We start from the raw sequence: 16,403 nt of genomic DNA, 5'->3' as shown, positions 1-16,403 counted from the left end.
CAGCATGAAGTATTATAATTGCAAGTTACTAGTCTGTGAGCACCTGTAATTATTTCTGAGGGAAAGGATTTTAGTAGTATTTAAAATCAAATAAAGTTACGAATACTCTTTTCTCCCTTTTCCATAACATTTATGAGAGATAGAGAGCAAGCTTTCATTCTTACACGCAAGTTCAAATAGTTATCAAAGGACTGATAGGGTCAATCTTCCAACAACATTACCCAAAACACTAATCGAACACTGCTGAAACAGTAAGTTTGTTCAGAATACTATCTCAAAGGGGAGTCAGTAGCATCTTTTAATCTATACTCTGGGTCTTCAGTTCCATTAATGCAAAATCAGCTACTACAAATCAGACAAAAAGTGATCCACTTAATCATTTCCTCAATTTCTTTTTACCTTTTAATTCTTTCACTCTTTTACATTTGTTTTCTCCCTTTTATCTCTCTTTTCATCTCTGCACTTTCTTCCCTTCTTTTACCCACCACTGAATTTTCATTCCTTGAATTCTTCTGTTTCTGCTCTTTAAGTGGAAAACATACCTACTTATTTCGTCTATCACCTTTCTCATCACATCACATTTCGAAACCTGTTCCCTCTCCCCTTACAGTCAGCCTGTGATATAAGAAAGATAATATAGACATCTAATTCTAATTATTGGCTCTATACACATAAAAGAACTTGATAGGAAGTCCAAATAAGTATAGCTTTTCCTTATACCTGCAAATAGAATTATCAGTTTACTTTTCCCAAACTCAGCCACACATATTGAAAAATAAAAATCAGAACTGTATCAGTAAGCATGTCTCTAAATAAAATTATTAAATGGTTAAATATTAACAAATACATAATAATTGATATATCAGAGCTCCATTACATTACTGACTGAACAAATAGTAAATACAGAACCCAAAAATATCAATGCCTATGGGAAAAACACAAGATTTTAAAGAAAAATACAAAATGAATTAAAATAAAATAGATTACCTTCCTTCATTGACAAGTTCGATAAAAGCAAGGCCTGCGTTCTTCTGAATAGAATTTTGCCACTCCTATAAAAAAAAAAAAAGCTAAAATAGCTGAAGAAATGTCACTCAGTAGGTTATTTTAAAACAATAATAATGAAAAATATCACCCATATCAATTTCATACCTAACTCTTAAAAGTTATTTTAAAACATATGAATAGGTGATACTGACACTAAACAAGCTAGCAACAATTTGATTCTATGTAAATTAAATGAGCCTATCTATATTTATCTTGCCCTTTTCGTTCTGTAACACGATATACTAATTTATCTAAAATAGTTGGGAGTTGGGAAAGAAGGTAACAAAGAAAACCAAGGACAAATAGATATTTTTGTTGTGGCTTTGTTTTTTGATTTTTTTAAAAGATGTATTATCCAAAATGAAGAGAAGAAACAATTAAATAGTTCAATAACCCTAATAAAAACACCATAGTTCACCATAAAAATTGATGACTAGCGATTGAAAATAAGATTAGAAAAATCAGTGAATTGAGCTAAACCAGTTTTGAGTTAGAAAACTATAATTCATTACCCTATGAATTAGTAATATCTGGTATAAATCTACTAACTATATTTTTGATCCATTTGAAATATATCCATTAAACTTTATCCACTAAAAAGCAATCCATTAAAAAGCCTAGGAATGAAATCAATCAATAGAGTATGTACAAATGAATATTTTAATCCTTATAACAAAATACATACATAATAAGCATTAATACAATAAGGAAAGGCCTACATGAATTGAAATATACCTAGATTTGAAAAATGCCAGTAAATGCACTTGTGTATGTGTGTGTGCGTGTGTGCATGTGTGTGCATGTACGTATGTGTGCCTACATAAACACACACACAGAGATTTTTTTTTAAAGAACTGGAAATACATACATAATCTTCCTATTTCTTAATATTTAAGGAACTCTTTGTATTCTAACTACATAATATCTCTCAACTAATCTTTCTTTGTCCTTTCATAAAACCCAAATCAAAAGGCCATGTCTGGCTACTTATCACTGCTCACCAGAAAACCACATTCATATTTTCTGAGTGTAATAACTCCAAGACTTTGAAATTCCAGGCAATTTCGCCCTAATGTCTATTCTGTTCCACTCCAAATTCTTTTCTTTTCCAGTCTCATCCTTTCTCTTCTACATTCTCTTTTCTATGTCCACTTTTGTACTACCTTCTTTTGTGTTTTGAAAAACTCAAGGTGGTTCTTGAGATTAAAACAATCACACGACATGATTTTGTCAAAGAATTATATTTTATGAACAGTGTTAGCATAACTGTGCTAACAGAACATATACAGTAGAATAAAAATTAAATAGAAAATCAGTAAGACATTGGAGGATAGTCACTGTCTAGAACCAGCAGAGAAGAAAAGGTAATGTATTCTTGAGGAATGAACAAGAAACAAAGTCATAAAATCCATGTTCTTATTCTGATACTAACAAAATATATCCTTAGGCAGATTATGCTACATCTGCAGGTCTTAGATATTCTCTTTTAAAAGTTTATTCTAGGTATAATTTTTATTACTCTAAAATGTACTAACATTTAGAAATTCATGACTTGTAATTGTATAATATATGCTCTCTGAAAATTCATATTGAATTCATATTTTACCAAAACTGTAAAACAGATATTAATTTTTTCCAATGAGGAAAAAAACAAACCAATATAAAACAGAAATATGAATTTAATTTAAAACCATTTTCTTTCCATCAAAATAAAATGAAGACAAGTTGTCCAAAGGGAAGCAATCAAATTCCACAAGACCATTTTCTTGAGAGAAGGGCAAGTGCCACAACTTCCTCTCTTTTCAAAAGGTAGGAGAATGATTTAAAAAAGCAGAAACCTCCAATTTTTTTTTTTTGGTACAGAGGGTCCCACACCTAACTTCCCAAGCACAGCACAGAGAGATAATAAGACTCAAAGACTTACCCTAAATTTAGTAATGCACAAGAACAGTAGAACAGAAACAAATTTAAAGACAGATGGACCTCAACTAGGAAGATTCAAAAAATTATCACAGAAGGATGCAGAAGCAGCTTAGGATTTAAGAAGATGAAGAGAACGTAACTGTGACCTTTGTGGATAGGTAGCAAGTGATCAGCAAGAAGTATGATGCCTCAAGAGATGCCACAGCCAAACAACACAAGCATATGTTCACTCCTCAGCTCTTATACCTAACATAATATTCTTGGAAAACCAACTAGAAATTTAACATAATACAAGAATAGGAAGGAAGGTGAGACCTCAAGTTGAGTGAGTTTTCATTTACATCATTTAACTTACAGAAAATTTCAAAATAGAAACTTAAAGAAGAAAATGAAAAAAAATTACTTTTCTTGCTAGAAAAAAAGAAGCCAGTAATTACAAAGGAACTAAAATTCTATACATAAATCTTTAGTCATTTTACTTTTATAAGTATCCACTGTCAGGAAAAAAGTCAAGAATGTCCCCTCTCACCACTATCTTTCAACATCATTCTGGAAGTCTTGGCTAATGCAGTGAGACCAAAAAAAGGATAAAAATTGAAAAAGAAGAAATAAAACAGTCTTTGCTGATGACATGATCATCTATATAGAAAATCTTAAATAATCTACAAAAAAATCCCAGAATAAGCAATAAATAGCAAGGTTGCAGGATACAAGGTTAATATACAAAGTCAACCACTTTCCTATGTATCAGTAATAACAAGTCACAGACTGGGATAAAATCATTTGTAACAGACATCCGATAAAGAATTGTTGTGCAAAATATACAAAGAACTCTTAAAAGTCAACAAAAACAAACAATAACATTAAACAATGGGCCAAAGACTTTGACACTTTGACACCAAGGAAGATATACAAATGGCAAATAAGCATATGAAAGATTCTCCACTTGTCATCGGGGAAAAGACTAGATACCATTAGACACCTGTTAGAATGGCCAAAATCCAGTACACTGACATCACCTAATGCAAGGATGTGGTACAAGAATAAATGAAATCTCAGTCTTTGCTGGTGGGAATGCAAAATGATACAGTCTCATTGAAAGACAGTTTGGTGGTTCCTAACAAAACTAAACCTACTCTTACCATAAGATCCAGCAATTTCACTTTTTAGTGTTTAACCAAGGGAGTTGAAAACTTATGACCACTTAGAAATTTGTACATGGAGATTTATAGCAGCTTTATTCATAAATGCCAAAACTTAGAAGCAAACAAAATGTCATTCAGAAGGTGAATGGACAAATAAATTGTGGTACAACCAGACAATGGAATATCATTCAGTGCTTTAAAAAAAAAAAAAAAAAGAGCTTTCAAGCCATGAAAGGACATTACTAAGAGAAAGAAACTAATATGAAAAGGTTACATACTGTATGATTCCTACTATACAACATTTTGGAAAAGGCAAAACTATGGAGAAATGTAAAAAGATCCGTGTTTACAGGGGTTAGTGGGAATGGAGGGGAGCACAAAGGATTTTTAGGGCAGTAAAACTACTCTGTATGAAACTATGATGATGAAGACACACCATTATGCATTTGTCTAAACTCACAGAATGCAGAACACCACAGTGAACCCTAATGTAAACTATGGACTTTGAATGATAATATGTCAATGTAGGTTCATTGACTATAACACACATACCAGTCTGGTGAAGAATGTTGACAAGAGAGAAGGCTATGTGTGTGTAGGGGAAAGAGGAACATGGGAAATCTCTAACTTTTGCTCAATTTTGCTGTGAACCTACAACTGCTCTAAAAAGTAAAGTCTTTTAAAAATTAGTAATAAAAAAGTATTTACTAGTACTATTTTTCTCAAATCCATTTGGTCTGATCCAAAATTGCATTGGGAAAGGATTTTTGTTACATAATTCAGACAAAACTCAAAACTACACATGGATGAAATAGGTAACAGCAGGAAGACTCATACATTAAGTAGGCAGGTAAAGGGTAAACATCATTTAGATTTTCTTTTCATCATATACAGAAACTTTTACTTACATTGTCAAATCAGAAATTGTGCCATTTAGATTTCACAAAGATTTTACGTAGTATTATTGAGGTTAGACTGAAAACGAGTTTAAAGTTAGTATAACTATCAAAACTTAACCACACTAAAAATTTTAGAACCTAAACTTATCTTGGTATGTCACATGAAATATTTCTTTTCAATTAAAAACAAATTAGACATGAAGGTACATATATAATTGAAGAAGTTCAGTGCTTTATGGAGGCTTGGAAACTCAAATTTATTACTAGTAATACATTATGCTTCTGGTTTTCTTGAGGATCATCTATAAACCCATATTTGTTAACCTTCAGTAATTATTACATAATAACCTGAAATAAAATGTTCTCATTAATTTTTAAAAATTGGTTAAAATTAGGAATAAAATGAAAATACAAATCTTACACTTTTGGTTATTGTTAAAAATTATCACAAATCTCAGGAATATCTTTATGTTTTCATTTCTCTATAATACAGTCCTAATTACTAATTATTACCATTTAATACCAAATGCCAGATATACAAATGCATACTAAAAAGAATAACCTATATAAAAAGAATCTGAAGTCCATGAGAATATTTTTTCAATTTGTTTATAATCCAGGTGTTAGTCAAAGCCAACAAGTTTTCTCCATAATAAAACATTCTCTACAGTAATTCACAGAAGTTGCCAAAACTAAAAAGAATATTCATGAACTATGCTATCCTAAACCATTTTTCTCCACTTCAGAAACAATCATCAAGGAAGGTGTTAGGCTAAACAATTTCATAAACCACAGTTCAATATAACCCTTAGTGAGTTTTAATAGTTAAAAGAAAAGTTTAATGGTCATCATCTTTCATGATCATTTCAATATTTCATCACAGTACTTACAATTATATAGTGATGCAAAATGCATAGTACATTTAAAGGTCTTGGTTATCCTTTTCCCAGAGGTACTGATGAAAAACACGTTAAAAGCCTCAAATCCAACCACTAATGCAACTAAGTAATTTCAAAACACATTTCAGCACTTTGGAGAGGAAGAACTCAAAACAAAACAACAGAGTCAATAATTTCATACCTGTTCCTAAGTTGTATTTAATTGACTATCACTTCCTAAGGCCGTAATTGTTGACTAGTCAATTTTTACTAAAATATACTCTTAGCTTACTGATGCTTTTAAGTCACACAACAAAAACAATGAAGATAATACATATTAGTGAAATCTACTACACAGATCTCCACCAAATGTCAAAACTGTATTCTTGGTGCTAACAGTTAGTTAGGGGGACAAAAGACTTCATTAACCTAACATTGTCTATTCTTCCCTATCTTCAACAAATAAATATAGAGAAAAAAGATACCAATTAATGTGCTATGCATTTATTTAAATTATTGTAATAAAATTCTAATTTCTTTAGACATGATCCTGAGTTTTCTATAAATTCAATAATCTTCTAGAACATATTTTAGTAACGAACACACTAAATAAATTTATCTCAATTTTAAAAGTAATTCCCAAATATTAGTATGTTCTAAAGCAGAAAAAAATCAGGTCACAGATTTAAAAGATTACATATAATCTACTCTGCTATCATTTTATTTTGTCAAGCAATTAATACTGAATAACGTTAAATGCAGTAGCAATTGATTCTGGCAGGCAGATCTGTAACATAACTTTTAGTATCAAAAAAAATTTTTTTGGCCAGGCATGGTGGCTCATGCCTGTAATCCCAGTACTTTGGGAAGCCAAGGTGGGTGGACCATGAGGTCAGGAGTTCAAGACCAACCTGGCCAACATGGTGAAACCCCATCTCTACTTAAAAACACAAAAATTAGCTGGGTGTGGTAATGCACGCCTGTAATCACAGCTACTCAGGAGGCTGAGGCAGAAGAATCACTTGAACCTGGGAGGCAGAGGTTGCAGTGAGCCAAGATCACACCACTGCACTACAGCCTAGGCAACAGAACGAGACTTTGTCTCAAAAAAAAATTTTTTTTCTTTTAAGAGAGGTAGATAATGAGTGACTTCAGGTTAAACATAGTAAATCTGAGAATAAAGAGGAAGCAACAGTATATGAGATGCATCAAGAAATTTATTTTACAACCTGGAAACACATGAGTTAGTAGTAATAAATGCGCTTAGAGGACCAAAGAAAACAAACCTCTACACAACAAAGTAGAGGAATCAACATGAGAAAGGAAATCAACGCTTGTCACAAAACTCCAGAAAAGCTAGGAATTGAAGGCACTGAGTACATATGAAGGTGGCTGAGGCTAAGAGCTGTAAGTTGGTATAAAAAAAAAGTTAGAATCCCAAATCTTCTTCCAATGCCGTGTAGCCATCCTACCATGGTAAACATTGGAAGTCAATTTTCCAGAAAAGTTATAATTAAGGAAATTATTTTTAAAAGCTATAATGAAAAAGACAAGATAAATTGAAAGTATACATACTGGACTATGACACTCTGAGTGATACCTGAAAACTTTTCTGAGAAAACTGAGAAGCTAGAATAAAAGGTAAGGCTCTACGAATGACAAAGGGAACTCATGCATCACTGGTGGACAACTCATACCCAGACATACAGATTTTCTCTGTGTTATGTTTAGGAATGAGCAAATTGCCAAAGTTAACCAGACATTTGAGGAAACCCTCTTCTGTGATGACAGACACCAAAGCAAACAAGCAGGGGAGAAAAAAAAACTCATAGAAAATAGACAATATTGTTAAGAGGATGAAGAAAAGAAAATTAAAATACAATTAAATATCACAGGAAAATTTTTTTTAATTTCATCTAAAATAACAAGACAGAGATTTTGTTTTATCAAGCGCTATCTCTTTTTTTTCTTTTCTTTTTTCTGAGACAGAGTCTCATTCTGTTACCCAGGCGGGAGTGCAGAGGCGCGATCTCGGCTCACTGCAACCTCTGCCTCCGGGTTCAAGCGATTCTCCTGCCTCAGCTTCCCGAGTAGCTGGGACTACAGATGCGCATCATCATGCCCAGCTAATTTTTTTATTATAATTATTTTTAGTAGAGATGGGTTTTCACCATGTTGGCCAGGCTGGTCTCGAACTCCTGACCTCAGGTGATCCACCCACCTTGGCCTCCCAAACTGCTGGGATTACAGGAGTGAGCCACCACGCCCGGTATATCAAATGCTATTTCTATGCCCCGTTATCAATCAGGATTCTTCAGAGAAACAGAATGAAAGGGGGGAGAGAGAGACAGAGAGAGAGAGAGAGAGAGAGAGAGAGAGAGACAGAGAGAGAGATAGAGAGAAGAGACGAGAAGAGAAGAGATTTATTATAAGGAATTGACTCACACAATTACATTGGCTAACAAGTGCCAATATCTACAGGATGAGTCAGCAAGACCAATGGCACAGTCTGAAGGCCAGCAGCCTCTAGACCTAGGAAGAGACAAATTTGAATCCAAAAGTGAGAAAAAGCCAAAGTCATAGTTAGAAGGCAGTTAGGAAGAAGAAATTCTCGCTATTGGGGGAAGAGTCAGCCTTTTTGTTTTATTCAGGCATTCAGCTGATTGGATAATGCCCAACACTAACAGGGAGGGCAATCTTTTTTACTCAGTCTACCAATTTAAACATTAATTTCATCCACAAAAGACTCTCACAGATATACCCAGAATAACATTTGACCAAATGTCTAAACAGCCTGTGACCCAAATGACACACAAATTAATTATCACAAGTCCACCCCTTGTCAACTTGGCACTCATATACATCTACTTAAACCATACTTCATCACCAAATGAAGATTAATAACAAGGTCATAATTCCACCTCACATGATACAACTATTCTGCATACAACCAAAACCATTCTAAACCTGTGACAGTCAATTTTATGTGTCAACTTGACTGGACTAACAAATGCCCAGGGAACTGATAAAACATGATTTCTGGTTGTGTCTGTGAGGTTGTTCCACAACAGATGAGCATCTGAAGTGGTAAAGAAGATCTACCTTCACCGGTGTGAGTGAGCATTAATCACCCAATTTGTTGAGGGTCCAAATAAAATGAAAAGGCAGAGGAAGTGGGAGTTCACCTGCTTCTGTTGGGAAAGACATCCTCTTCACTTGCCCTCACATTAGCACTCCAGGTTCTCAGGACTTCAGACTGAGGCTGGGACTGAACACCACTGGTTTTCCTGGGCCTTTAAGTTTTAGACAGCAGATCATGAGACCTCTCAGCCTCCATAATTGCATGAGCCAATCCCTCATAATAAATCTCTTTGTCTATATCTATATATATCCTATTGGTTCTATATATCTGGAGAACCCTAATATAAACCCATTCCCCACCTTAGGTGATGTGTACACTTCCCCAATATCCCATAATCTACATATTTACATACTATAATGTACAGTTAAGAATACTTAAATACTATGATGTTGATACTATAAATTCAATACATCTTAAGTTGCATGGTGAGGGATTAAGAGGAAAGAAAACAAAGATTTTATATTTATATATGTATACACACACACACAAACACACATATATACACACAAAATAAGAAGGAAATGTAACATTTCTTGTTTTGTAAATGGTCACGTGATCACAGTTGGTATCCACAACTACCTTTTTTCACTGCCTATTCTATATTCCCTTTGTCTTCAGCAAGCACCTCAGCTGGTCCTGGTACTGTACCTAATAGAGTGACCCAAAGCTTCATTCCTGAAGGGTCTGGGCTGCTTTAGTAGTCCTACCTGGATTGTATTACCAGTGTTCCTCAACTTAATCACACAGTATGGTGATACTAAGATAAGCACTGAGGAACTTCTTGTATTACACATATATTCTTCCTTACTTTTATTGTGGTATAGTTCAATTTCCCCACAGTAGTCAGCATCAATCACTACTCTTAGCATGACAACTCCATTTTTGCCTGAGGATTCAGAAGGATGAGGAGCCCAAAGTGGCTGGGAAGCAATCTTAACTTCCAGTTCAATGGCATCATTGTGCCTCCTGGTGGAAGCACTTCTCCCTTTGGAATTAAGACCTCCAGGCCAGCAGAATGTAAGATCACAGGAACAGGAAGCAAAAATTTTGCTATTGGGTCACTAAAGGTAATAACAAGTGGTATCACTCCCATTTCCACCTGTTGATTCCTGAATCAATGAATCCTTCCTATGGGGAGAAACAGCACCATATACTGGATGCTGATTCAGTACACATATATCCTTCTGGTAAAACCTTGTCCCAATCATACAAGGTATTGCCACCTACATTCAGTTCTATCAAGCCAGCTGCTTGAGGATGGTGGGGAACATAGCAAGGCCAGTGAATTCCATGAGCATTCATTTGCTGTGAAATAGATTTCTTAATCAGAAGCAATGCTAAGCAATACAATGAAGGCTGACAAAGCATTCTGTGAATCCACAGACGGTAGTCTGGGCAGAAGTACGGCATGCAGGGAAGACAAATCTGTATCCAGAGTGAGCGTCTATTCTAATAAGAACAAAATGCTGTCCCTTCCATGATGGAAGGGGTCAAATGTAATCAACCTGCTACCAGGTAACAGGTTGATCATACTAGGCAACAGTGCTTTATCAGGGACTTACTGTTGGTCTCCACTGTCAGCAGATTTGACACTCAGCAGTGGTCACAGCCAGGTTGGCTTGCTGAGTGGAAGTTCAGCTTGCTGAGCCCTTGGATAAACTTCATCCCTGCCACCGTGACCACCTTGTTCATGAGCTCACTGGGCACGGATGGGTGGCTGGGGAAAGAGGCTGACTAGTATCCATAGAACAGGTCTTCCCAGCCACTTTATTATGAAAATTAGCCTCTGTTGAAGTCACCCTTCAGTGAGCATTCACATAGGACACAAATACACAGTATTCACGTTTTTCTCCCATTTACAGACATCTATACACATACCTCTTCCCCCAAATGTTTTTGTCAACAATTTTCTACTCACGTCCCTTCCAAGTCTCTGACCATCCAGACAAACCAATGGCTATAGCCCATGAATTAATAAATAATCACATTTATCCTTCTGAAAAAAGTAAACAATCAGGTACACTCCTCAAAGTTCCATCCACTGAGAAGGTTCTCCTTCACTACAGTCCATCAGGGATATCCCAGAAAGGGGCTGTAGTGCTACAGCTGTTCACTTTCAGGTGGTGCCTGCATAATGTCAGAACAATCTATACACCAGACTCAAGTCTTCTCCTCTGGCAACTGATCACAGCACTCACCAGGCTGGCCAAGAGAAGGCAGTGTAGCAGAACTGAGGACCACTGGATATTCAGGCCACTTCATGCAACTTACTTGTGTTTTCAAGCATTGCTTGGGCCTGATCACATGTGTATCACTTCGATTTGACGACAGAGTGCTTCTCTGCACACACAATTTGATGGCTTAGTGGGACAGATAACATTCAGTTCATAATAAGCAGCTCAGTCTCTTGTTAACTTGGTGGCCCAGGGTTAACTGTTCAGTCTCTACGAAAACCTAGTGACAGACCAAGAGTTGTTTCCCAAAAGGAGAATATTTGTCTAGGAAGGATGGCAGGGCCTTGCTCCAAAATCCTATAGGTTTGCATTGCAATTTACCTAAAGGGGCCTGCCAAAGGCTCCAAACAGCATCCCCATCTGCCACTGACACTTCAAGCACCATTAGATCTCCTGGAGTCTATGGCTTGCACAGCAGCCTAAACCTATTACAGAGGTAATAGGTTCTGAGTTCTACTCAGAACTATCAGCTTTTCAGGCAACTCGGAAAATGGGACTGAGTAACATACCCAAATGAGGAATATGTTGCCTCTAAAATCCATACAGTCTATAGCCATACCACCCTGAAAATACCCAATCTCGTCTAAAATCCATAAACAGTCACTAGCGTGTACCTTTCAGTTGTAGGAGGGGCCAGATACAACTTATTTTTCACCTAAGAAGGGATATCTTGACATGTCCCACAATACTGGACCCCTAGAAATTTCACTGAGGTGAATTTAGCTTCCAACTTCTGACATGCAAATGCCTTACCAAAGAGTCTGGTAGTTACTACTTCTTGCTAAGTGGAACCAGCATAATGTCATCAATGTAATGGACCACTGTGATTTCTCTGTGGAAGTGAAAAGTGATAAAGATCCATGCAAACTAGATTATGACATACAGCTAGAAAGCCAGATACTCCTGACATCAGGCAGTTAAGGGACACTGCTAGTCTTGCTAGCTGAAAGAAAACTGCTTCTGGTGGTCCTTACTGACAAGTATGCAGAAAAAAAAAAAGGCATTTTTCAAGTCTATTAGGTGCCAAGGAATGTGTTAATTTGCTGAAGCACTGAAACCACATCTGGTACAGCAGCAGTACTTGGAGTTACCACCTGGTTATGCTTATAATAATCCACTGTCATTCTCAAAGATTCATGTGTCTTCTGCATAGCTCAAACAGGCAAGGGAGATGAATATATGCTGGAAATTACCACACCTGTGTCAAATCCTTGATGGAGGAAAATCCTTCGAGAAATACAGTATTGCTTTTGGCTTACAATTTTCTTAGGTAGAGGCAGTTCCAGTGGCTTCCACCTGGGGCCTTTCCCATCATAATAACCCTCACTCCATAGGTCAGGAAACCAATGTGGAGACACTGCCAGTTTCTGAGTATGTCTATTCCAACTATGCATTCCAGAAATTGGGAAATAGTGACAAGATGAATTCGAAGGCTCACTAGGCCTATTGTGAGATAGAGCCGACCTAAAACTCTATTGATCATCTGGCCCCCATAAGCTCCCTGATATTTTAGGTCTCTTGGAATCATTGTCAGTTCAGAGCCAATGTCCAGTAATCTGATTATTTCATTTTCCCCAAGTGAACAGTAATCCTGGTAAAAGGTCATAGGTCCCTTTGGGGAAGAGTGAGGAAAAGATTAACAGTATAAATTTTGGTGTGTAGAGCATCCGTGACATAACATAGACATCCTTTCTATCTTAGAAAAAGACTCCATTTTATATTTCACGGAGCATTTTGCCAACAAGGATGTTTTGTTTAATTAAAAAAAAAACAATCAAAACCTAAAAATTGCATCCAACCAGATGAGGACACAAACACATTCGTCCACTATCAGTTCTGACCAGAGTACTCTGTGACTATGAAAGATTAGGCCTTCAGCATCTTGCAGTCACTTGTGATAAGAATTTGGCCTCTGTCGACAAAGGATCTACCACCTCAAAGACTTTTCTTTGCAAGACTGACTGACCACCCAACCGAGACCAGGACTCCTTTTGGCTTCTTCACTCCCCAGGGACTGGTTTATTAACCCTTTCTTCTATCTCTTTTCCCTCTTGGTGTTAAATGTTACTTTGTTGTGGAATGTTTAACTTATAATATTTATATACTGATTAAATATACCATTATGTATGGTATGCAATACTGACTGACTTGTAGAGTCGCTTGAGCCTGTGTGCCCACAGCTCTGACTACTGAGTGAATGGGAAGTATAAGGAGAATTGCCTTATTGAGAAATCCATGTAGCTTATGGCTTCTGTGATTAAAATGCATCAATAAAAGTCTGACATTGTGAAAAGACACATGTATGTGTGGACCTGGTTACTTCTAACCTTGCACTGGTCATGAGAAAATGAGTCCTTCTTCAAGGGGACCCAGCTTCCCCTCCCTTCACAAAGTTCTGGTCCTGTAAATTGGCTCCAGTTGGGACACTGACTGAGGGGCCATGACTCGCTGCTTTTATGATTAAAGTTAGGTATTTGTTCACTTGATCTAGAACTTCTCTGTGTATACAGGTAAAATAAAAAATTAAACGGCATACTATCTACTTCTCCCCTACATATACCATGATCAATTCACCAATGTCATAGATCTGCTCCTGTCTAATCAGCATCATAGTCCTGCTTGCAGCTTTGACTCTGCTGTCCATTATGGTAACCATATTCAACTTGCCTTTGGTGACTGAATGCCACCACTTGGCTCCCGCCACCTCAGGATCCAATTACTCCCACTGCATTCAGGTTTTCCAATTGACTGGCTGTAGTTCCTACCATAAGGTCTGATCTACAAAGAAGGGTAGTTCTAGAGCTCTTCAAGAAAGCTGAGGCTCCCTTTACAAATTTATTTCTCACCGTACATGGAAGTGTAGCTTCAAGACCCTCCAGTGTGAGTAAGTAGGTCTTACATTATAAATCTACTCTAATGTTCCAATCTCCCCAAATTATTTTATTTGAGACAAAGTTTTACTATATCCCCAGTGCTAGAACAGTGACCAGTACATATGAATTAGTGATCCATAAATATTGAATCAACATACATTTCTAAATGGAAGTCTGTAATGGAACAAACACACACATACACACACACACACACAGTGACTGCAGCATAAGAGAGGAAAGAGGGAAACACTAGGCTGATTATAAAAGAAGTCTCTAACATAAAAGCTTCCTATAGATCTAAAGGACAACCAGTCTAGATTGGAACAGGAAAAAGGGGACTCCCGGTGCTATATCTCGAAGCAAAACAATTGAACCAATAAATATCCAGTGGGTTTAACCACTTTTTCCAATGGGTTTTACGATTCCAGAGAAAAATTTAAAGATCAATTTGTGGTGAGTGCATGGAAATATAAGTAAAGCAAAAAGGACAAAATCATTAGTTCTAGAAGAAAGAATGAAAAAAAAAAAAAAAAGACCAGCAAGCAAGAGGAAGGATGAGCAAGGGAGGAGAGGAGAAGGAGGGAAAAGAGAAGAGGGCAGCAGAAAGAGAGAGGAGGGCAGAAGAGGAGAAAAGAGGGGAGGAAAAAAAAGAAAGAAAAAGATGTAATTCATAGTACATTTTTTAGCTCTGGCATGAATACATGATAATAATGTAAATACTAAGTATGGTTTTAACAAATATTATTATGTAAGTATATTAGAAAGAAGCAGGAGAGTGAAAGTTAAAAGGAGAGGAGTTTAAGTACTCAAGTCATTTTTCACAAAATATTAACGTTTAAAGCTTAAAAATCAAGAAATAGTAATTCATGGCCGGGTGCAGTGGTGCACGCCTATAATTCCAGCTACTCGGGAGGCTGAGGCAGGAGAATCCCTTGAACCCAGGAGGCAGAGATTGTAGCAAGCCAAGATCACGCCACCACATTCCAGCCCAGGTGACAGAGTGAGACTCTGTCTCAAAAAACAAAAAAAGCAATAGTAATTCAACCATATCACTGTCAACAACTAAAAATACTTGAAAGACATGGCTGCTTCCAAGAGTTAAGAATCAATCACAGGGAAGAGTGGGGAATGAGGCAGAGAACTATTGCTTATCTGCTTCTGTATTATACTATTATTTGCGTGCTTTATTTGATGAAAAACAAGTTTTAAATTAAAAATCATATGCCTGGCTGGGCATGGTGGCTCACGCCTATAATCCCAGCACTTCAAGAGGCCAAGGCCAGTGGATTACCTGAGGCCAGGAATTCGAGACCAGCCTGGCCAACATGGTGAAATCCCATCTCTATTAAAAATACAAAAATTAGTCGGGTATGGTGGCAGGCACCTGTAATTCCAGATACTCGGGAGGCTGAGGCAGAATTGCTTGAACGCATGAGGCAGAGCTTGCAGTGAGCCAAGATCGCACCACTGCACTCCAGCCTGGGTGATAGAGTGAGACTCCGTCTCAAAAAATATATATAAAAATAAATTATATGCCCTTAATATATAGAATAGTAGATGAATAAAAAAATAAAAATTATGATACACACCTATTTTTGTAACTGGACAAGTATTTATCCAACATTATTCTTGAAAATCTCTAAGAAATAGAGCATGCATTCAAGTTTTACAAATATGAAAAAACTATGAAAATACAAAAGTATAAGCTAACTATATTAAGAATCTGTACTTTTTTTAAAGTCAGTTTTTTGAGGGTTTTTTGCTGTTGTCGTTGTTGTTTGAAAAAGAAAGGGTCTCACTCTCTCGCACAGGCGAAAGTGCAGTGGCATGATGATTATAGCTCACCGTAGCCTCAAACTCCTGACCTCAAGCAATCCTCCTGCCTTGGCCTCCCAAAGTGTTGGGAATATTGGTATGAGCCACTGCACTGGACCTAAATTCAGTATTGCAACCTACCAAATGAAATTCAGTTTATTCTCATTTCTACTGGTAGTTATACCCTTTTTTGTAAGTTTTGCTCTCAGAACCCAAACATAATTTATATTAAAGAAAAGAATAAAGAAAAAAAATTTTTAAACCTGAACTCATGTCAAACTGTTTCATATTCCTTACTACACAAATACAAAAATTTAAAGGTTTAAGTTCTTCAATGAGATATCCATATTGATTTGTTAAGATGTAGTTATCTATGCCCTTGTAAAATGAAGCGAATTGGATAGATGTACCTCCAATTACATAAACAGATGACAGAAACACTCGTAG

At 36.4% G+C, this 16,403-nt stretch overlaps 1 protein-coding gene across 5 annotated transcripts in view; it reads right to left on the bottom strand.

Moving 5' to 3' along the window:
- LRBA (LPS responsive beige-like anchor protein) overlaps positions 1 to 16,403 on the bottom strand; it is a 766,866-nt gene that overhangs the window by 518,947 nt on the left and 231,516 nt on the right. For all 5 annotated transcript variants that reach the window (XM_031663999.1, XM_031664001.1, XM_031664000.1 and 2 more), the window contains one exon: positions 988 to 1,052. In XM_031663999.1, coding sequence (XP_031519859.1) covers positions 988 to 1,052 — 65 coding nt within the window. The remainder of the gene's footprint in view (positions 1 to 987; positions 1,053 to 16,403) is intronic.

Source organism: Papio anubis, chromosome 3, assembly GCF_008728515.1.
Source record: "Papio anubis isolate 15944 chromosome 3, Panubis1.0, whole genome shotgun sequence".
Classification (NCBI taxonomy): domain Eukaryota; kingdom Metazoa; phylum Chordata; class Mammalia; order Primates; family Cercopithecidae; genus Papio; species Papio anubis.
This window is presented reverse-complemented; position numbering and strand designations above follow the sequence as displayed.